At 43.3% G+C, this 23,342-nt stretch overlaps 1 protein-coding gene across 1 annotated transcript in view; it reads right to left on the reverse strand.

Annotated features, from left to right (window-relative positions):
• Positions 1 to 528: 528 nt before the first annotated feature.
• Positions 529 to 23,342, reverse strand: part of gmnc (geminin coiled-coil domain containing) — a 71,138-nt gene continuing 48,324 nt past the window's right edge. Inside the window, exons 3-6 of the mRNA XM_046293492.1 lie at positions 9,821 to 9,995; positions 9,437 to 9,525; positions 2,597 to 2,713; positions 529 to 2,412 (exon numbers count right to left, since the gene is read on the reverse strand). Of these exons, the coding sequence (XP_046149448.1) occupies positions 1,525 to 2,412; positions 2,597 to 2,713; positions 9,437 to 9,525; positions 9,821 to 9,995 (1,269 nt within the window). The 3' untranslated portion in view covers positions 529 to 1,524. The remainder of the gene's footprint in view (positions 2,413 to 2,596; positions 2,714 to 9,436; positions 9,526 to 9,820; positions 9,996 to 23,342) is intronic.

A 23,342-nucleotide genomic window follows, 5' to 3' on the forward strand; every position in this document is an offset into this window, starting at 1 on the left:
AATCTCCATAGCCAAACATTGGCCTTACTGAAGAGCTCAGTGACTTTCAACGTAGCACCGTCATAGGATGCCACCTTTCCAACAAGTCAGCTTGTCAAATTTCTGCCCTGCTAGAGCTGCTTCGTTCAACTGTAAGGTCTGTTATTGTGAAGTGGAAACGTACAGGAGCAACAACGTCTGTCCTCGGTTGCAACACTTACCACCGAGTTCCAAAATGCCTCTGGAAGCAACATCAGCACAATAACTCTTCGTCATGAAATGGTAACTTGATTATGCCATTCTTAGTGCAAATTTCGGAAAATGAAAAAGACCTAGCTAAAAGATAAATTGCAGTTAATTTTTTCAAACCGTGTTTGAGTAAATGCTCACAAGCCTAACATCACCATGCGCAATGCCAAGTCACGGCTGGAGTGGTGTAAAGCTTGCTGGAGTGGTGTAAAGCCCTGACCTCAACCCCATCGTCACGTTTGGGATGAATTGGAACGCCGACTGCGAGCCAGGCCTAATCGCCCAATATCAGTGCCCATCCTCACTAATGCTCGTGACTGAATGGAAGCAAGTCCCAGCAGCAATGTTCCAACGTTTAGTGGAAAGCCTTCCCAGAAGAGTGGAGGCTGTTATAGCAGCAAAACGGAGACCCGCTCCACATTAATCCCCATGATATTGGAATGAGATGTTTGACGATCAGGCGTCCACATACTTTTGGTCAAATTAGTGTATCCATGGTGTAAATCTAGGGAGCGTGTCCTTGGGTACTGGTCAGATACTGTGCCATGTTTGATTGAGCCCCGATTGCTAGCATCACAAGTTTTTACTGACCATTTGAACTGACTAAGAAAAACTCTGTTCCCTATAACGACATTGACACTCAAAGTAGGGTTAATATGTAGTAGGATTATTTACACATTCAAATTAAACTAGTAGACTTCTGTCGGGCACTTTTGTCAGGCAGCTGTCTTATTAATGTCTCATTAATAACATTGTTATAGCTTAGAGGTAAATTTGATCAACATCTACAGGCTACATTTTACAACCTGTTTACTATCTGTAAACTTTGTGTTGTTCTTCTACAGTACAGGTGAAGTGTTCAAAGTGCACAAGGCTGTAAGCACTAGGCAGTGTGACTTTGCCAAACAGCACTGCTGCTTTAAGGCTGTTTTTTCCAGTTATGTGTATGCAGCTGAAGGGTACAGGGCAGTGTTTTACTTTTCTATGGTTAACAGTGTTTTATTGCAACAAGGGCAATTGTCTCTGTGGCAGTCATTCTCTCTTTTAGAAGAGCAAGTTATCCATCGTCCTTTGGATTAGCAGCTAGCTACCTCTTATGCTTTTCCTTCAGGCCTATGCACAAACACAGTTACCTACGCAAAATGGTGATCCTAAGTATTTGCGTCTAGTTATTTGCATCTTGTTACAAATCACGGGGCTGCACGTTTGCTTATTCTTGCTATGCAACTACGCAGGGTCGCTATTTTGCATAGCTTATTGTAGTTCTTGCCTCTGTCCGTAGGACATAAATGAGGCTTACGGGCCTTGTTTGGGGACCCAGGTGAAGTTCCAGCCTCCCAGGGTGTCCTTGCGGACGAAGGCCTGTCCCTGAGGAAAGCTGTGTGTCTTGAGTCTGACGCTGCTGGAAGGGTTTAGGGACATGCTGAAAGCTAGCTCTGTCCGGCCACGTGGGGTAGACAGTTCAGGGTACTGAGTCGTCACATCACCCCCTACAGGACTGGAGGGGCTACGGTAGTGAGGGCTGGGTGTGTGGTACAGCCCTGGACTACTGTCCTGAGACAGGTTGGGAGAGGAGGCTAAGATTCGTCTGAATGGCTGTATTGGGTCAATTGACGAGAGAGTGTTGACTAATTGGGGCAGTGGGGCCTGGAAATTGGGGGTGACTTCTATGCTAGGGCTGTATGGAGTAGAGGGCACAGTTCCAGTGAAGTTAGAGACGGAGTCTGTAGAGACACTGTAGGCACTGTTGGTGTTAAAGCAGTAATCAGTGTATAGTCCTACACTGGCACCATGACCAGGGCCATCAGTAGGTGTGTCATAAGCGGTGGATTTATGATCGGTTGTTTGGCAGTAGTCACCAGAGGAGTCTGTGATTGTGCTACATTTGGTGAGGGAGTCAATGGAGGAGTTAAAGCTGTATTCAGTGGATGTTGTATCGATGGTGTCCTCGTCCTTCAGGCCCAAGGTCTGCAGGATCCACAGGTCCACAGGTGGGGTGCTGGCTAGCTCCTCTTCTGAACAGAACTGCAGGGACAAGTTCCGGCAGGTCCGTTTCACCTGAGAACCAAGGAGAAGCTGACTGGCACTGAGGTTCCGGAATTCTCCAACACCATGCAGATTCTGGATTTCGGAATTCCGCTTCCGGTCCCTCTTCCTATCGCCACTCTGAGCAGAGAGAAGTCTCTATGGAAAAGGAGGAACACAAGTAAGGAGGCTGTTTGAGAGAAACTACACCTCTGTAAACTGGGAAATTGGGCTTTACAAAGGGCACACTTATTATGCTACATTTAGAGATAACTAGAGATAAATTCAGCTGAAATGAATGAATCAATCAGTCATGAATAATCTTTGATTATGAAGTAATTACCTTTGTTTTTTCCTCCAACGTTTTCACAAATGAAGAGTTTAAGAATTCTTTGAGTTTGTTATTTTCCTCATGCAGTCTTGCCAGTTCCCCCTCTCTCTGTATCAACGTGTCTTGAAGCTTAGGAAAATAAAAAACAAATTATATATTCATTATTTTATTTACTCATTTGAAGAAGAAGAAGAAGAAGAAGAAGAAGATGATGAAAAATCCATTTTAGTGGCCCCACTCTTGACGGCAAAATGAAAAAAAATGTAGTTTTAAAGTGAATTTCCTGCAATTCGACACATTTTGTTATAACACATTTCCTGCAATTCTACCCATTTTTCCATGGGGTGGAGAAACAATGTTTGTGGGTTTAAAGCTAATTTCCTGCAATTCTACACATTTTGCCATGACTTTTGTCATTTTAATGATATCTGAGTGAAAGTGACTAGCAAAATCAATGGGGGCCACCTGGAGATAGTTATTTGGCCAAGATTTACTACATGTTTAGACAGCTGCCTAGACTAACTATCAGTTTTTCACACAACCAGAAGTTAGCTAGTTAGATTTAACCTAGCGTTAGCTAGTTAGATAAAACATGACACAACTAAAAATGACTAAAAGCTTAAATGTAAATTCGAACTAGCTACTACCCAGGAGAAAGCTCATGTTCGTTCCAACATATCAACATTTATTGACATTCATACTAATCAAATCAAACTTTGTCAAATGCGCCGAATACAACAAGTGTAGACCTTTTTTTATTTTTTTTATTTAATCTTGTTTTAACCAGGTAGGCTAGTTGAGAACAAGTTCTCATTTACAACTGCGACCTGGCCAAGATAAAGCAAAGCAGTTTGACACATACAACAACACAGAGTTACACACGGAATAAACAAACATACAGTCAATAATACAGTAGTCTACATACAGTGTGTGCAAATGGGGTAAGATAAGGGACGTAAGGCAATGAATAGGCCATAGTGGCGAAGTAATTACAATATAGCAATTAAACACTGGAGTGATAGATGTGCAGAAGATGAGGGTGCAAGTAGAGATACTGGGGTGCAAAGGACCAAAAAAAATAAATACAGTACGGGGATGAGGTAGTTGGATGGGCTAATTACAGATGGGCTATGTACATGTGCAGTGATCTGTGAGCTGCTCTGACAGCTGGTGCTTAAAGTTAGTGATGGAGATACGAGTCTCCAGCTTCAGTGATTTTTGCAGTTCGTTCCAATCATTGGCAGCAGAGAACTGGAAGGAATGGTGGCCAAAGGAGGAATTGGCTTTGGGGGTGACTAGTGAAATGTACCTGCTGGAGCGCGTGCTACGGGTGGGTGCTGCTATGGTGACCAGTGAGCTGTGATAAGGCGGGGCTTTACCTAGAAAATACTTGTAGACGACCTGGAGCCAGCTGGTTTGGCGATGAGTATGAAGTGAGGGCCAGCCAACGAGAGAGTACAGGTCTCAGTGGTGGGTAGTATATGGGGCTTTGGTGACAAAAGCGATGACACTGTAATAGACTGCCTCCAATTTGCTGAGTAGAGTGTTGGGGTCTATTTTGTAAATGACATCGCCGAAGTCGAGGATCGCTAGGATAGTCAGTTTTACGAGGGTATGGCAGCATGAGTGAAATAGGAAGCCGATTCTAAATTTAATTTTGGATTGGAGATGCTTTATGTGAGTCTGGAAGGAGAGTTTACAGTCTAACCATACACCTAGGTAGAGTTGTATGGCATTGAAGCTTGTCTGGAGGTTAGTTAACACAGTGCTCAAAGAAGGGCCAGAAGTATACAGAATGGTGTCGTCTGCGTAGAGGTGGATCAGAGAATCACCAGCAGCAAGAGCGACATCATTTATGTATACAGAAAAGAGAGTTGGCCCGAGAAATGAACCCTGTGGCACCCCATAGAGACTGCCAGATGTCCGGACAACAGGCCCTCCGATTTGACACACTGAACTCTATCAGAGAAGTAGTCGGTGAACCAGGCGAGGCAGTCATGTGAGAAACCAAGGCTGTTGAGTCTGCCGATAAGAATGTGGTGATTGACAGAGTCGAAAGCCTTGGTCAGATTGATGAATATGGCTGCACAGTATTGTCTCTTATCGATTGCGGTTATGATATCGTTTAGGACCTTGAGCATGGCTGAGGTGCAGCCATGACCAGCTTGGAAACCAGATTGAATAGCGGAGAAGCTACGGTAGGATTCGAAATGGTCGGTAATCTGTTTGTTAACTTGGCTTTCGAAGACCTTAGAAAGTTTGGGCCAGACCTATATCGCGGCAGCTTTATCGCGGCAGCTGCCGCGGCAGCTTTATCGCAGCAGCTGCCACGGCAGCTATATCGCGGCAGCTTTTTGATCGCGGCAGCTTTTCAATCTTTAGGGATCTCAGACTTTTCAAAAGAGAGGTTGAACATGCTAGTAATAGGGGTTGCAACAATTTTGGCACATCATGTTAGAAAGAGAGGGTCCAGATTGTCTAGCCCGGCTGACTTGTAGGGGTCCAAATTTATCTTGAAACATGTAGGTATTACAGACTCTGTCAGGGAGAGGTTGAAAATGTCAGTGAAGACTCTTGCTAGTTGGTCCGCGCATGCTTTGAGTGCACGTCCTGGTAATCTGTCTGGCCCCGCGGCTTTGTGAATGTTGACCTGTTTAAAGTTCTTACTCACATCGGCTATCGAGAGCGTTATCACACAGTCGTCCAGAATAGCTGGTGCTCTCATGCATGCTTCAGTGTTGCTTGCCTCGAAGCGAGCATAAAACTGAGTGTTACTGTGTAACTTTTTGTATTTTTGTATTTTTTGCTTTAGTTAATTTGGTAAATATTTTCTTTACTCTTCTTGAACTGCACTGTTGGTTAAAAGCTTCTAAGTAAGCATTTCATGGTAAGGTCTACACTTGTTGCATTCTGAAGACAAACAATGTATATGAAATGCTTCAGTCTGGTTTTAGACCCCATCATTGCACTGAGACTGCACTTGTGAACGTGGTAAATTACCTTTTAATGGCGTCAGACCGAAGCTCTGCATTTGTCCTCGTGGTCCTAGACTTTAGTGCTGCTTAGTGCTGCCATCGATCACCACATGCTTTTGGAGAAATAGGAAGCCCAAATTGGTCGACACAGACAAGTTCAGGCCTGGTTTAGATCTTATCTGTCGGAAAGATGTCAGTTTGTCTCTGTGGATGGTTTCAACTGTAAATGTCGGTATTCCTAAAGGTTCCGTTTTAGGACCACTATTTTTTTCACTATATATTTTACCTCTTGGTGATGTCATTTGGAAACATAATGTTAACTTTCACTGCTATGCGGGTGACACATAGCTGTACATTTCAACAAAACATGGTGAAGCTGGAGGCCTGTGTTTCAGACATAAGGAAGTGGATGGCTGCAAACTTTCTACTTTCAAACTCTGACAAAACAGAGATGCTTGTTCTAGGTCCCAGGATACAAAGAGATCTTCTGTTGAATCTGAAAATTAATCTTGATGGTTGTACAGTCGTCTCAAATAAAACCGTGAAGGGCCTCGCCGTTACTGTGGACCCTGAACTCTCTTTTGACGAACATATCAAGACTGTTTCAAGGACAGTTTTTTTCCATCTACGTAACAATGCAAAAATCCTAAATTTTCTGTCTAAAAATGAAATCCATGCTTTCGTCACTTCTAGGTTAGACTACTGCAGTGCTCTAATTTCCGGCTACCCGGATAAAGCACTAAATAAACTTCAGTTAGCTCTAAATATGGCTGCTAGAATCCTGACTAGAACCAAAAAAATGTGATCATATTACTCCAGTGCTAGCCTCCCTACACTGGCTTCCTGTGAAGGCAAGAGCTGATTTCAAGGTTTTACTGCTAACCTACCAAGCATTACATGGGCTTGCTCCTACCCATCTTTCCGATTTGGTCTGGTCTTGCCATACATACACGTACACAAGATTGTCCCTAGAATTTCTAAGCAAACAGCTGGAGGCAGGGTTTTCTTCTATAGAGCTCCATTTTTATGGAATGGTCTCACTACCAATATGAGAGACGCAGACTCGGTCTCAACCTTTAAGTCTTTATTGAAGACTCATTTCTTCAGTAGGTCCTATGATTGAGTGTAGTCTGGCCCAGGTGAAGGTGAACGGAAAGGCACTGGAGCAACGAACCGCCCTTGCTGTCTCTGCCTGGCCGGTTCCCTTCTCTCCATTGGGATTCTCTGCCTCTAACCCTATTAGAGGCAGGGAATCCTATTAAAGGGGCTGAGTCACTGGCTTACTGGTGCTCTTCCATGCCGTCCCTAGGAGGGGTGCGTCACTTGAGTGGGTTGAGTCACTGACGTGGTCTTCCTGTTTGGGTTGGCGCCCTCCCTTGGGTTGTGCCGTGGCATTGATCTTTGTGGGCTATACTCGGCCTTGTCTCAGGATGGTAAGTTGGTGGTTGATGATATCCCTCTAGTGATGTGGGGGCTGTGCTTTGGCAAAGTGGATGGGGTTATATCCTGCCTGTTTGGCCCTGTCCGGGGGTACCATCGGATGGGGCCACAATGTCTCCTGATCCCTCCGGTCTCAGCCTCCAGTATTTATGCTGCAGTAGTTTATGTGTCGGGTGCTAGGGTCAGTCTGTTATATCTGGAGTATTTCTCCTGTCTTATCCGGTGTCCTGTGTGAATTTAAGTATGCTCTCTCTAATTCTCTCTTTCTCTCTTTCTTTCTTTCTCTCTCTCGGAGGACCTGAGCCATAGGACCATGCCTCAGGACTAACTGGCATGATGACTCCTTGCTGTCCCCAGTCCGCTTGGCCGTGCTGCTGCTCCAGTGTCAACTGTTCTGCCTGCGGCTATGGAACCCTGACCTGTTCACTGGACGTGCTACCTGTCCCAGACCTGCTGTTTTCAACTCTCTAGAGACAGCAGGAGCGGTACAGATAATCTCAATGATCAGCTATGAAAAGCCAATTGACATTTACTCCTGAGGTGCTGACCTGTTGCACCCTCGACAACTACTGTGATTATTATTATTTGACCATGCTGGTCATTTATGAACATTTGAACATCTTGGCCATGTTCTGTTGTAATCTCCACCTGGCACAGTCAGAAGAGAATTGGACACCCCTCATAGCCTGGTTCCTCTCTTTGTTTCTTCCTAGGTTTTGGCCTTTCTAGGGAGTTTTTCCTAGCCACCGTGCTTCTACACCTGCATTGCTTGCTGTTTGGGATTTTAGGCTGGGTTTCAGCACTTCGAGATATCAGCTGATGTATTCGGCGCATGTGACAAATAAAGTTTGATTTGATTTGAGGTGGTATACACCTCAATGCCATTGGATGAATCCGGGAAACTTATTCCAGTCTGTGCTAGCAAAATGGTCCTGTAGCGTAACATCCGCGTCATCTGACCACTTCCGTATTGAGCGAGTCACTGGTACTTCCTGATTTAGGTTTTGCTTGTAAGCAGGAATCAGGGGGATAGAATTATGGTCATATTTGCCAAGTGGAGGGCAGGGGAGAGCTTTGTATGCATCTCTGTGTGAGAAGTAAAGGTGGTCTAGAGTCTTTTTTCCTCTGGTTGCACATGTGACATGCTGGTAGAAATGAGGTAAAACGGATTTAAGTTTGCCTGCATTAAAGTTCCCGGCCAGTTTCTTGTTTGCTTTTGGCCTTATAAAGTTGGTTGAGTGCGTTTTTAGTGCCAGCATCGGTTTGTGGTGGTAAATAGACGGCTACGAATAATAGAGATAATAACTCTCTTGGTAGATAGTGTGGTCGACAGCTTATTATAAGGTACCCTACCTCAGGCGAGCAATACCTCGAGCCTTCTTTAATATTAGACATCGCGCACCAGCTGTTATTGACAAATAGACACACGACCCCACCCCTCATCTTACCAGACGTAGCTTCTCTGTTTTGCCAGTGCGTGGAAAATCCCGCCAGCTCCATATTATCTGTGTTGTCGTTCAGCCAAGACTCGGTGAAACATAAAATATTACAGTTTTTAATGTCCCGTTGGTAGGCTAATCTTAATTGAAGTTCATCAATTTTATTTACCAATGATTGCACATTGGCCAATACAATGGATGGAAGTGGGGATTTACTTGCTCACCTACGACTTCTCAGAAGGCAGCCTGACCTCCGTCCCCTTTTAATCCATCTTTTTTTTCACGCAAATGATGGGGATTTGGGCCTGTTTCCTAGAAAGTATTATATCAATAATAATATAATATAATAATAATTATTATTATTATATCATTCGTGTCGGACTCGTTAAAGGAAAACGCTTCTTCCAGTTCGAGGTGAGTAATCGCTGTTCTGAAGCCCAGAAGTTATTTTTGGTCATAAAAGACGGCAGCAGCAACATTATGTACAAAATAAGTTTAAAAAACAACACACAAAAAATAGCACAGTTGGTTATGAGCACGTAAAACATAGCTATCGTCTCCAGCACCATTATTCGGCACTTTTCTACACTTTTTACGGTGAGCAATGATGGTGGTGCTGCACAGTGATTCTTCTCTCACTCACATACTGCCACAATGCTTGTATTAACCGAGATTGAGAATGAAGCAGTCAGTGGAAGTGGGGGAAGTGACTCACATTCCAGCAGCAGAGGCCTTTTCAAAATAAAAGTTCCTCATTGAATCTGGTGAGAAACATTTTTTTTAAGTATTGTGAATTGCTGTATTTATTTTATTATTGAGATGGGGGGCATTTGACCTGCTTCTAACATTGAGGGGAGATGTCCCCCCTGTCCCTCTGGTCCTACACCCCTGTACACAGGTAGCACCTGTAATTGCCCCTGTACACAGGTAACACCTATGCCCCTGCACACAGGTAGCACCTGAAGAAACTCTCCAGTTTTGTTAGTGTAAATAGCTACCTGCTTGTTTCTCTGCAAATGTGGTGACAGGTGGTCAGTCCAGATTGGGTCAGGTCGAGAGGTCCCAAAGTCCAAGCAAGAGTAGAGTTCTAGTTTGGAGAGAAGACAGAGACATTGCCCTAAATATCAGAAATACAACAATAATTAGCAGCAAATAGCAGTAAAGGCTTGTGATAGCTGGGCCTAAATGAGTAAGTAATGTGTACAGTAGAGAAAATAAAATAATAATTTTAAAAAAACAAACAGAAGATGTGATTTTAAATCAATCCTACTATCTGCTATCCAAATGAGGAAAATTCCAGTGATAAACGAGCCAGCCACATGGAGGCTCGCGCTGAACCTGGCATATCACTGCGAAGTAAATTTTAATTTCAACAGACTTACCCCGCTGTGTTGGCTCGTGCTGGCATGCTGTGTCGTCCGGGGGACCAGCGGCCCAAAAGGAGGCCACAGTCACCGTGGAAACGTCAACACTGTCTGCCGACGTTGGGGCTGGGTAAGGGCAGTTGTAGAGTTGGCCCCCTACAAAGCTCAGATCTTGACAAGTCAGGGCAGTGCTCTGTAAAACAAATAGTCAGGAGGGATACCTCATCAATAAAGTGAAAGTTTATCAATAAAAGTCGTAATTGTACATTATAACATATTCATAATGATCAATTGTGACAATAATCCATCACCTAATGCAAACAGATGTGATAAATTGTGAACTCTCTCTGTCTCTCTTACTTTCTAGCATGGAACTATTAAATAAATTGGCTTCAATGAAGCTTAGATGCAACATCCTTATTTGATGTGAATTACAGTCAGATTGAATAAACACACTATCAGATGTAAATATAACTGAATAATTAAATCAACGCCACAAGCAATCCATAATTTCTCATGCCGTAATGTGATATACGGATAAAGATCCTCGAGAGTTATAGCGATCAACATGATCTATCTACCTGTTGCGTCTGCCTTAATCCAAATTCTCGATCATGACTCCCGCTCACAAAATCTCATCACTTCAGTCCACATTGTAGGTAGGCTACGCTGTTTTACAAAACTTGAATCAAATGTATTTACAAAACGAGTCACATGCAAATCTGCAAATGCACCAAATTGCCGGTGAACACTGTGCGTAAAAATACGCATCATGGTCACCATGCGCGGATGAACACTAACACAACAATAAAGTCCATGTTATTAGGAAAATGGACAACAAGACATACATACATGTGTAACTGTCAAATTATGTGACCAAGGCACTCACCATGGTGAAGGTAGGGTCACACGGAGTAGGGCGCGTGTGGGGCTCCGGGAACGCTCCGAACCTGGAAGGAGAACTGCTGCGTGGGTTGGGGGAGGTGAGTAAGTAGACTATAACTAATCTTAATTTTGCAGGAGTAGTAAAGCCTCAGCTCTATCCCCTCTCTCCAAGCAATCTGATTTGACGATCTAAAGCTGTCAAACTTGTGACGTGTGATATTGGACAGTTGGAGCCTTGGTGATCCACATCTGCGCCGCTTGTTTCATTTAATAAGAACGGATCTCTTAATGTATTAGCCTACACTGATGCTTATTGTATTTTGCAAGGTGCATGAGTATATAGCCTCATGATCAAGTAATTCTGCTCAGAAGGAGATATGATGGAGAGATAAAAAATAATCTTAGGGCATCTGTGCGCGGGACTGAATCCATTGGATGGCGCAGAGTTAATGTTTAAACCAAGAACAGATAGACATGGGGAATGAATCGTCTGTCATGGCTAGACATGCATATACCCCCACCTCAACTCAACTGGCAGTTAAAAGACAGGAACATACCTTTGAGTGACACATTAACATGGCATTGTATGAGACATGAGGTAAGAGAGAGAGAGAAGGGAGGGGCAGATTTGAGGAAGGAGGAGGAAGAGGGTAGGTGTGTACTGTATTTATTGTAATGATGCTGGTGGTATATTTTCTAAATGATTTCTAGCTTCAACTGTGCATTAGATCAATTGAGCAATAGACTGTTGGCTACATACATGTTCCAGAGAATGAGGAATGAGTTAGTGAGACATTCCATCCTCAGTGTCATATTGCATGATAGCTTAAATATCCTGAACAGTCATTCTGAAAATAAATGTTTCTCTCATGGCTAACTACCAGCAGGATGTTTGAAAAGAGGCTATGTCAAGTAAAAAAAATATGATGTTGACTGTTCATGGTTGCAATTCATAGCAATCTAGTTTCTGTAATGTTTATTATCATTACCCTCACACCTCATGATTATATTTGCACATACAGTGCATTCGGGAAAGTATTCAGACCACTTGACTTTGTTCATATTTTTGTTATATTACAGTCTTATTGCATTTCCCCTCATCAATTTACACACAATACCCCTTAATGACAAAGCAAAAACAGTCTTTTAGACATTTTTGCAAATGTATATACAAAACCCCCCTGAAATATCACATTTACATAAGATTTCACTAACTAAGCCACATAACTAAGCCCTTTACAAAGCACTTTGTTGAAGCACCTTTGGCAGCGATTACATCCTTGAGTCTTCTTGGGTATGACGCTACAAGGTTGGCACCCCGGTATTTGGGGAGTTTCTCCCATTCTTCTCTGCAGATCCTCTCAATCTCTGTCATATTGGACGGAGAGCGTCGCTGCACAGCTATTTTCAAGTCTCTCCAGAGATGTTCAATCGAGTTCAAGTCTGGGCTCTGGCTGGGCCACTCAAGGACACCTGCGTTGTCTTGGCTGTGAGCTTAGGGTCATTGTCCTGTTGGAAGGTGAACCTTCGCCCCAGTCTGAGGTCCTGAGCACTCTGGAGCAGGTTTTCATCAAGGATCTCTCTGTACTTTGCTCTGTTCATCATTGCCTCCATCCTGACTAGTCTCCCAGTTTCTGCCGCTTAAAAACATTCCCACAGCATGATGCTGCCACCACCATGCTTTCCTCCAGTGACGCTTGACATTCAGGCCAAAGAGTTCATTCTTGGTATCTTCAGACCAGAAATCTTGTTTCTCATGGTCTGAGAGTCTTTAGGTGCCTTTTGGCAAATCCAAGCAGGCTGTCATGTGCCTTTTACTGAGGAGTGGCTTCCCTCTGGCCGCACTACCATAAAGGGCTGATTGGTGGAGTGCTGCAGAGATGGTTGTCCTTCTGGAATGTTCTCCCATCTCCTCAGATGAACTCTGGAGCTCTATCTGAGTGACCATCAGGTTCTTGTTCACCTCCCTGACCAAGCAAGGCCCTCCCCCGATTGCTCAGTTTGGCCAGGAGGCCAGCTCTATGAAGAGTCTTGGTGGTTCCAAACGTCTTCCTTTTAAGAATGATGGAGGCAACTGTGTTCTTGGGGACCTTCAATGCTGCAGACATGTTTTGGTACCCTTCCCCAGATCTGTGCTTCGACGCAATCCTGTCTCGGAGCTGTACAGACAATTCCTTTGAACCCATGGCTTGATTTTTGTTCTGACCTCCACTGTCCACTGTGGGACTGTGTGTACAGGTGTGTGCCTTTCCAAATCATGTCCAATCAATTGAATGTACCACAGGTGGACTCCAATCAAGTTGTAGAAACATCACAAGGATAATCAATGGGAACAGGATGCACCTGATCTCAATTTCGAGGCTCATCGCAAAGGATCTGAATGTCACTTATGTAAACAAGGTATTTCTGTTTTTATTTTTTAGACAGACAGACAGACAGACAGACAGACAGACAGACAGACAGACAGACAGACAGACAGACAGACAGACAGACAGACAGACAGACAGACAGACAGACAGACAGACAGACAGACAGACAGACAGACAGGCACGCACGCACGCACGCACACACACACACACACACACACACACACACACACACCCCTTGTTTCAGACCAGTAGCATATAATGGTATCAGATATTATTGTAGTTGGTGCTGTATATTAACTAATATACATGGGTTCTAACTTGAAAAATGTGTTGTTAGTTTACAAATGTTTGCCTCCCCACATATAAAAACCACGAAGTCTACTGGAAAGGCCGAACGCAAAATGGTCATTTTGATGACTCACATGGTGAGCCTACTGTACATGATAAGCTGATGTGTTTAAGTATGGAATACGTCTGTGAGGATTTTTCTACACTATTCACAACATATTTACACAATAGCAATCTTTATAGGATAAAAATCCAATTTAATCAATTACATGTGGAAAAACCTATTTGAGTGAACATTATCAAGCCAGCAGCAGATGAAACAGAAAGTGTATTCTCTCCTCCCTCTCTCCCTGGTTTGAGCTGGCAGCTATCACTGTCTAGCTGGCTAGCTTTAGGATATTTACTAGCCTATACCAGTGACAATCTTAGCTGTTATTGACATATGGCAGTACACAAACACAATCCAGCTCACTTATTTTGAAAGCTAGAAAGAAAAAGAAACAGAAACGGAGATAGAGTATAGCTAGCTACAGCAGGCTAACGTTAGCTGATGCCTCTTCAGCAAGAAGCAACTGTGACAACATCGATCCTTAGATAAAAATTTAAAAAATCTCCCATTGATCAAAATCCACAATCCACCCCTCTAAAGAAAGCCTGTCTCTGGGACTTCTCCTGAATTACACCAGATCCGCGATCAGATCCATGACCAAAGCGTCACATTTAAATTTAGCTCGCAAGAAGGCTCTAATAGAAAACTCCCCCAGCACCACAGACACCATCCAACGAGCCATCCAGAGAGCCCAAGTGCAGACAGCCAGCAGCTCCCAAAACACAACTTATGCGTCAAGCTCCAGAAATAAACTTTCTCATTGAGCAAAATCCACAATCCATCTCTCTAAAGAAAACCTGTGTCCTTTGTCTGAAATGCCACCAGATCCACGATTGAATACATGGCCATTTCGGTTTAGCTCGCCATCCACACATATAGACACACACACAGTTTCAGCCCCAGCCACAGGGTTCTATACAGAAACATTGACCTCCATCGCAACCAAAACTGCTCTTTTCCCATAGGCTTGTACTATCTGTAGAATGACAGCACCAGCCGTTAGTTACCAACAGCTGGCAGACACATTCATTTTACCAGGTGAAGCCCTTATAGTGCTCTGTCTCTGCTGGTGCTGCAGCCATGTTGTTGATATGGACAGCATCTACTTTGAAAAAAAAAACATTTTGCTGTAGCCCTCCTTCCATTGTTGATAGCCATGGAAGTTCTCAAGGATGAAATGTGCCCCGCAGATTGAAGAGTAGATGCCAAATTCGCCCGCCTTCTTCTCACAAATGTATTCCACTTTTTTAAAAACGGTTTAATTTGCGGGCCATAGAGACATACTGACATTTGCATAGCCAGTGTTGCTACACCCTGCTACCTCGCAAAGCTTGGCCATCTTGGTTAATAAAAATGCAATTGCTAGCTAGCTCCATATCACTAACCTAGTGTTTTTTGCTTTTTTTCACAAGTATATAAAGGGTGAGCATGGATTTTTATTTCCTCACTGTGTGATGCTGACTGCCGCAGTGGGACCGTGTCCGAAGTTAGAGCTGATTTGTTAGAGCTGACTTTTCGAACAATATTACACTCTTATTAAAATGTTTTTAAGTTTTTAATTTGGGAATGTTTTCTTGGGGTGCCTTAAGTTACTATTACATATGTTTCTGGCCTTTAGAAATAGCTTCTACATGCCCTTTAAGTATGGTCCTCTGTGTGGTTTTGTTTTCAGTGTTGCAGAGAGGAGGAGGGGCTGTGCAGGCAGCGAAAACCTGTTTTTGTTTCGTCAAAGCTTTGCTTTGGCAGGAGAAGTGGGCACCGAGGGTTTTGCTGGTCCTTTCTGTCTTAATTGCAGGGTTTTAGTGTGACTTTGTGAAGTGTTCCAGGGGTGGCGAGGAGTAGGGGGGGCAAAGGAGGAGGAGGAGGTGGGGGACGTGGGTGTTAGTGTTTACTCCTATCCTCTCTAAATGACAATTAAAGGGATAAGAACTTCTCTCCTTTCACTCGTCATTGCCTCTTTTCCCTCTCTCCGATTAAGATCCTCACCCCCTCCCATTTGCCATTGAAGTAAAACTATACATAGCCAAAGGATTTCTGTGCGTGCCAACGTACCTGTTTGGAAATCTGACTGAATTGAAGCAACTGAGTTTAGAAACTTTCATGTAAAGTCCTAGTACTACCATTGCAAACATGGTAATTTATGATGCCTTTATCCAAAACAACAGACTGTCATCATACACACATATTCTGAACATGTGACCCACGTTACAACTTGTGGGAACACTAGCCTATGGCTCCACCAATCCGATGCTTTTAGGTTCGTGGGAAGTAGTGAATGAGTGCATACTTCAGAAGAAAGTAGATATTATTGGTACGCAGGAAGGAAAGTGGGAGAATGAATTAACCCTGGTGGGGAGCAATATATTCTATGAGTGTCAGAAGCTGGGGACTATTACGGCAAGGACCTCGGGCTCTGCACATCCCCTGCATTTTTTGTGACACTTTGCGAAATACTAGTCCCAGATAAACCACTAGCAGTAAAAGGCCAAAGTGTTGTCATTGCGCCTTTGTGTTTAATTAATGACTGTTTTCGTCCCTCTCCCCCCCACCACCGCCCTATGCCCTCCTGCCGGCATCATTTTGGATCATTATTTTTCTGTACATGTCCGACTCAAGAATGAGCTACATAAAGTAACTTAACTGCTCTACCTGTAACAGATGTAGTTTCTTTAATGAAATGTTTTTATCAACATGGTCTGTTTCAACATATCTGTGGATATAATGTACTGTACGCAGAAAAATGTATCTTCTATTTGGTCAGTATATACAAGCAAAGGTGTGATAATGAATACATGCAAAAAGTTGCTGCAGGTTTTCTTTACTTTTTTGGTCTTTCATACCCATATCCATCCCTTATCCCTGGTAAATTCTCCCTTCTCCTCATCCAAATCCATACTTTGACCTCAATGCCTTTTCCATCAGAATTGTTTAAAAGGTAGAACACCGTTTCTAGCTAATCGTTTCTTTGCACCCCACCACACCACTGATTCAGACAACCGTTTAATGCATTTTGGTTTGAAGGCACCCTGACAGTATGTGTGAGTGAGTGATTGTGTGAGTGTGCGTGTTTGTATATGTGTCGCTTTGTGTATGCAGTCATGCGTGTGCGTGTGTGCATGTGTGTGTATGTGTGCGCGAGCAGGGAATCCTGAAAGTGTGTCCAGACAGTGGAAATGGAGGGGAGTGTTGAGGCCACAGTCAGGACACTGCTTTATATCCATTGTTAGCAGTCAGATCCTCAGATTCAGTCACCCCCCTGCCCCTCCACCTCCTTAAAGTGAATCCAAATTACATATGGATTTCCTTACGCTGTAAGCAGTCTATGGACAAGGTCTGACAGCAATCCATGCTTTGGTTTTGTTTACCTGACCACTGAAACTAAATGCTGCCTTTTTAGCATTTGTCAATGTTACCGATATTAGATATTTTTGCACTTTATGTGCCTTCACTGAGCTATACAATTCATTTTAGATCCTTTCGGATTATTTGGAAAAATGTATAATATCGGTACCATTGACTTGCATTGAATTTGCAGTGCCCAGTTAAACAAAACCAAAGCATGCATTGCTGTCATACTGTACCTAGTCCATAGACTGCTTCCATGGTAAGAAATACATTCAGTAATTGTGTAATTTGCATGAACTGTCCTTTAACTCCCTCCATATTCCCCCCTCATCACACTCTCCTTCTATCCATCCTTTCACTCCTTTACCCCTTCACAGCTCTATCTCTATATCTGTCTATCCCTCCATACTCTCCACCCCTCCATCCCCTTAACTCCCTCCCTCCATCCATCCATCCATCCATCCATCCATCCATCCATCCATCCATCCATCCATACCTCCACTCCTTTACCTCTACATTTATATATCCCTCCACCCCTCCATCCCCTTAACACCCTCCTTACCCCCTCCATCCATCCATCCATCCATCCATCCATCCATCCATCCATCCATCCATCCATCCATCCACCTCTTCAGGGATCTATCTCTACATCTGTCTATCCCTCCATATCCTGTACTCCTCCACCTCTATCCCCCCTCCACTCCTCTACCCCTCCACCTTCCCCACCATCTTCGGCTAGAGGGTGACTAACATACTATCCATTCGGAGCCCCCCTACTTCTTAGCCAGTTGGCCAGTTAATTGCTCAGTGTTCAGGGCCAGTAACGAGGCTGTACAGGTGGGCTACCTGGGAGTCTAACCCCGTGGCCCTGGCACAGATGTCAGCTCGGCCTGCCCTTTCTCTGCTGAACTCCCCCCTGCAGAGAGCTCTAATGACGGGGGCTGCATACAATGGATTTGTTGGGCAACAAGCAGGCCACTCTGGCTGCCTGCAACCTGTTGTTAAGTGGTAAACAGGCCTTTTGGACTGTTCCCTGTCTGCATGAGGCCTGGCTCACACTGAGTTAACATGTTGGCCCCAGAAACTATAGATTTGATGCCAGGATTCTATCCAAGCCTAACTATAGAGCAGCCCACTTGTATAGGTAATTTATGGTTGAGCTGACATGTGCAGCATTTACCATAACGCAACATCTGCAGATTTAGGGAGAAACACTTTTGGAAGACGAATTGTCGGCTGTATAAAGTGCGGCTCGGATTGAATCCCAGCCTGAGTTTCAGTAAAAGAGGAGTGACTGATGAAGTAATCCATTATTAGTAATCCACTGATCCATTGAAGGTTAACAAAGGTAAGTTCTGTGTTAAATTATGTTTAGAGTAACAACATAGGCTAATGACCTGTATGATGTTCTCCATTAAGGGCCCATTCCTAACTTTAGATCAGCTCATGTCAATGGGAGAAGTGCAAAGCTTGAGTCAGGAGTCAAGCACATACATTTCAAATTAGGATTTCACCTTAGTTGACAAGGTCTAAATCACCAGCACTGACCGCTACCTAAACGATTAACATTTATGCAAACAAGAAATTCTGTGAACTATGGGCTTAATACATTTCAACATACCACAGCTCTGGCTTTGCAAGCACCTAACTTTTCAAGAACCATCAAAGTTAACCATTGACTGCTATGGCACGTATTATGCAAATCAGCAACCTACTCCATACGTGTTGTGTGTGTCATCATACTATTTGCTAATTTACCCCAATATAAACAGGGTTGCCTACAATAATAGTCCAACAATGTGCGCCACGTGTTCTCAAAAGCACCTGTTGAGAGTGTCTAAAGTCACAGCCTGGCACGCTTGACTTCTTCACGGGGGGCCTCTTAACTTCCACCTGTCCCCTCCTTAACTCTATTTGGTGTTAACCCTCCACTCCTCCTGCTCAGACCATATACGATTATTAACCTCCTTCCACAGTGACTGTCCATATCTGGCTGTTACCTATCAGTGCTGTGGCTAGGGCCGACTCTGTTAGTTAGCGACGTGCTGCTAATCTTCTTTTATCTCAACAATAGTCACCTGCTGAGAGCCCTGTGCCAATTAAGCCCTCAGCTCCCAGAGAGCCCCAGAGAGCAATGCAGAGAGTGCCCCGCCCTGCACTGGCCCAGAGCATGAGTCCTTCTCGTCCCCCAAACGGACCAGCCCAGCTGCCCACAGGCGTGCCGAGGACCTAGGAGGACCCCCTTTCCCTATCGCGGTATACCACTGGCAAGGGAAGCCCTAAACCGGGTCCTTTTGTTTGGAGTAGGAGAGACATATTGGTTCCTGCAGGATGTGTGTGTCCCCCCCCCCTCCCCCCACGTGACGGGGCGTGATTCTGCTGCCACCATGCTGACATCAAAGTAGTGCCAGTCAAAGGATACAGGGAGGACAGATATGCTTGTAGAATAGTAGCAGGGACTCCAAGAAACTACAGACACTTAAACAGCTTCTTAGCCCATAATAGTCTAATCTCTGTCTAAACCGGGGGAGCCCTTACTGCTATTACTCCATATAAAACACATTGAATAACAGATTCACTACATGGAACATCAGATAGTCCCCCAAAAAATCAAAAGGAAGTTTGTTCTGAAGTGTTGGTCCTATATCTGAGACATACAGTGGGGCAAAGAAGTATTTAGTCAGCCACCAATTGTGCAAGTTCTCCAACTTAAAAAGATGAGAGAGGCCTGTAATTTTCATCATAGGTACACTTCAACTGTGACAGACAAAATGAGGGAAAAAAATCCAGAAAATCACATTATGAATTTATTTGCAAATTATGGTGGAAAATAAGTATTTGGTCAATAACAAAAGTTTATCTCAATACTTTGTTACATACCCTTTGTTGGCAATAACAGATGTCAACATTTTTTTGTAAGTCTTCACAAGGTTTTCACACACTGTTGCTAGTATTTTGGCCCATTCCTCCATTCAGATCTCCTCTAGAGCATTGATGTTTTGGGGCTGTTGCTGGGAAACACAGACTTTCAACTCCCTCCAAATATTTTCTATGGGGTTGAGATCTGGAGACTGTCTAGGCCACTCCAGGACCTTGACATGCTTCTTACGAAGCCACTCTTTCATTGCACGGGCGGTGTGTTTGGGATCATTGTCATGCTGAAAGACCCAGCCACATTTCATCTTCAATGCCCTTGCTGATGGAAGGAGGTTTTCACTGCCCCATTCATTCTTTCCTTTACACGGATCAGTCGTCCTGGTCCCTTTGCAGAAAAACAGCCCCAAAGCATGATGTTTCCACCCCCATGCTTCACAGTAGGTATGGTGTTCTTTGGATGCAACTCAGCATTCTTTGTCCTCCAAACACAACGAGTTGAGTTTTGACCAAAAAGTTATATTTTGGTTTCATCTGACCATATGACATTCTCCCAATCTTCTTCTGGATCATTCAAATTCTCTCTAGCAAACTTCAGACGGGCCTGGACATGTACTGGCTTAAGCAGGGGGACACGTCTGGCACTGCAGGATTTGGCGGCGTAGTGTGTTGCTGATGGTAGGCTTTGTTACTTTGGTCCCAGCTCTCTGTAGTTCATTCACTAGGTCCCCCCGTGTGGTTCTGGGATTTTTGCTCACTGTTCTTGTGATCATTTTGACCCCACGGGGTGAGATCTTGCGTGGAGCCTCAGATCGAAGGAGATTATCAGTGGACTTGTATGTCTTCCATTTCCTAATAATTGCTCCCACAGTTGATTTCTTCAAACCAAGCTGCTTACCTATTGCAGATTCAGTCTTCCCAGCCTGGTGCAGGTCTACAATTTTGTTTGTGGTGTCCTTTGACATCTCTTTGGTCTTGGCCATAGTTGAGTTTGGAGTGTGACTGTTTGAGGTTGTGGACAGGTGTCTTTTATACTGATAACAAATTCAAACAGGTGCCATTAATACAGGTAACGAGTGGAGGACAGATGAGCCTCTTAAAGAAGAAGTTACAGGTCTGTGAGAACCAGAAATCTTGCTTGTTTGTTGGTGACCAAATACTTATTTTCCACCATAATTTGCAAATAAATTCATAAAAAATCCTACAATGTGATTTTCTGGATTTCCCCCCCTAATTTTGTCTGTCATAGTCAAAGTGTACATATGATGAAAATTACAGGCCTCTCTCATCTTTTTAAGCGGGATAACTTGCACAATTGGTGGCTGACTAAATACTTTTTTGCCCCACTGTACAATGCTCCGGAAACATTTTAACGGTCTCCATTTATACAGGGCCGTGAAAAATAATTTCCCCTTTTCAGATTTTCTTTATTTTTGCATAATTGTGATACTGAATGTTATCAGATCTTCAACCAACACCTAATATTATATCAAGGGAACCTGAATGTTCCCCTATTTTATTTATTTAATGAACAAAGACGTAACAGCCAATTCCCCTGTGTGGAAAAGTCATTGCCCTCTTACACTCAATAACACCCACTATTGCATGCAGAACTGCTTTCAACATTTGTGGGTTCCCATCAGACCATCGGGTTCTTTGTTACATCCCTGACCTAAACCCTTCTTCCTTTATTTCTCAGGAAGAGAAATAGTCTAGGAAGATTCTTGGTGGTTCCAAACTTCTTACATTTAAAAATGATGAAGAACACTGTGTTCTTGGGGACCTTAAATGCTGCAGATTTTCTTTGGTACCCTTCCCCAGATCTATACCTCGACACAATCCTGTCTCGGAGCTCTACGGACAATTCCTTCGACCTCATGGCTTGGTTTTTGCTCTGACATGCACTGTCAGATCTGGGACCTTATATAGACAGGTGTGTGCCTTTCCAAATCATGTTCAATTAATTGAATATACCACGGGTGGAGTCCAATCAAGTTGTAACAATATCTCAAGGTGGCAGGTAGCCAGCCTAGTGGTTAGAGCATTGGGCCAGTAACCGAAAGGTTGGTGGATCGAATCCCCGACCTGACAAGGTAGAAATCTCTCATTTTGCCTCTGAACAAGGCAGTCAACCCACTGTTCCTAGGCTGTCATTGTAAAGACGAATCTGTTCTTAACTGCCTTGCCTAGTTAAATAAAGGTAAGAAAAAATATTAAAGGATGATCAATTGAAACAAGATTCACCTGAGCTCAATTTTGAGTCTCATAGCAAATGGTCTGAAAACTGTTTCACATTTTTAATACATTTGCAAAAATAGTTTTCGCTTTGTCATTATGGATATTGTGTGTAGATTAATGTGGATTTAAAAAAATACATTGTAGATTAAGGCTGTAACATAACAAAATGTGGAATAAGTCAAGGGGTCTGGAAACATTCTGAATGCACTCTAAACCCGAGCACATTGGGTTGATGGATTGACCCAGCAGCTGGGTAATTGTTTATGCAATCCTTTCAGTGTCATCCAAATTTAAATTTGGCTTGCATATTTTTACCTTCTCTACCATCCCAACCCCTCCCGTTCCTACACACACAATCAAGATATGATTTAGAATTTCAAATAATTTCTTTCTATTGCCTGCATTTCAGAGAATGCACAAGAATATGTAATTTTCTTAAATAGCCCATTGAAACAAAGCCCTATTGTCTAAATATGTATTATTTCACAAGATAAGATTTCATAAGATAGAAGTGATTATTATAATTGATTTATGTTATTTCATGAACCAACCAGTCCAGTCCACACATCACACTAAAGCTTCAATTGAACTTGATGTGCACTCTCAGATTGCAAACACAGAAAAACAAAACATGCGTGTGTGACACTGTCTATATTAATACACACACACACACACACACACAGCCGCTTTGCCATACAATAATTGTCTATATTTGGGTCGAATTTAAACATAGTTACATAGAACAAATGTAAAATATTACATTTGAAGGTCACTCTACTAAGGACATGGACTAATGACTCATTACTTAGTAACTGTATTTCGTTCATAAAGCACGTTTTCACAATCCCCATTATGTACTGTAACATTTGTATTTAAAATAAAATGTGATAGAATGAAAGCGTACCAGAACACGCTTCAATAGAAGAGCTAAAGGCAAAAACGAGCCATGTACCATACCGTAGGCAAAAAGCAGGCACAAATGCATTAACAAACAAACTAAAAGTACATTTAACAGAGCTATGAATAGTGCCTTAAGAGCACATTAGCATTGGAATGAGACATTGATGACTCATCCATCCATTGATCTCTTAATTCACAAGAACACATCAGTAAGAGGGCTGCACTTCCTCCTGTCACTTTTCACACTACAAGAGCAGTTACAATTGTTCAGTGGAAAAAAATACATGCTCGCCACAGTCTTACTACGGGGATCCTGTTCCTGGCAGTTGATACGCCGTGGTCTGTAGGAAGTCCTATGCTGGGCTACAGTGGAAAAGTTGATAATAGGACTGGAAGCACACATACAGTGCCTCAAGCAGTGTACCTTGCTACAATGCCAGTCCACTAATGACTGTAAACAGCTGTAAGCAGTCCTCAAGAGCCAACATATATGGGTAGGGTCTTGTCACCTCCGCCTGGTGCAGGTACTCAA

The sequence above is a fragment of the Oncorhynchus gorbuscha genome, linkage group LG13, assembly GCF_021184085.1.
Source record: "Oncorhynchus gorbuscha isolate QuinsamMale2020 ecotype Even-year linkage group LG13, OgorEven_v1.0, whole genome shotgun sequence".
Lineage (NCBI taxonomy): Eukaryota > Metazoa > Chordata > Actinopteri > Salmoniformes > Salmonidae > Oncorhynchus > Oncorhynchus gorbuscha.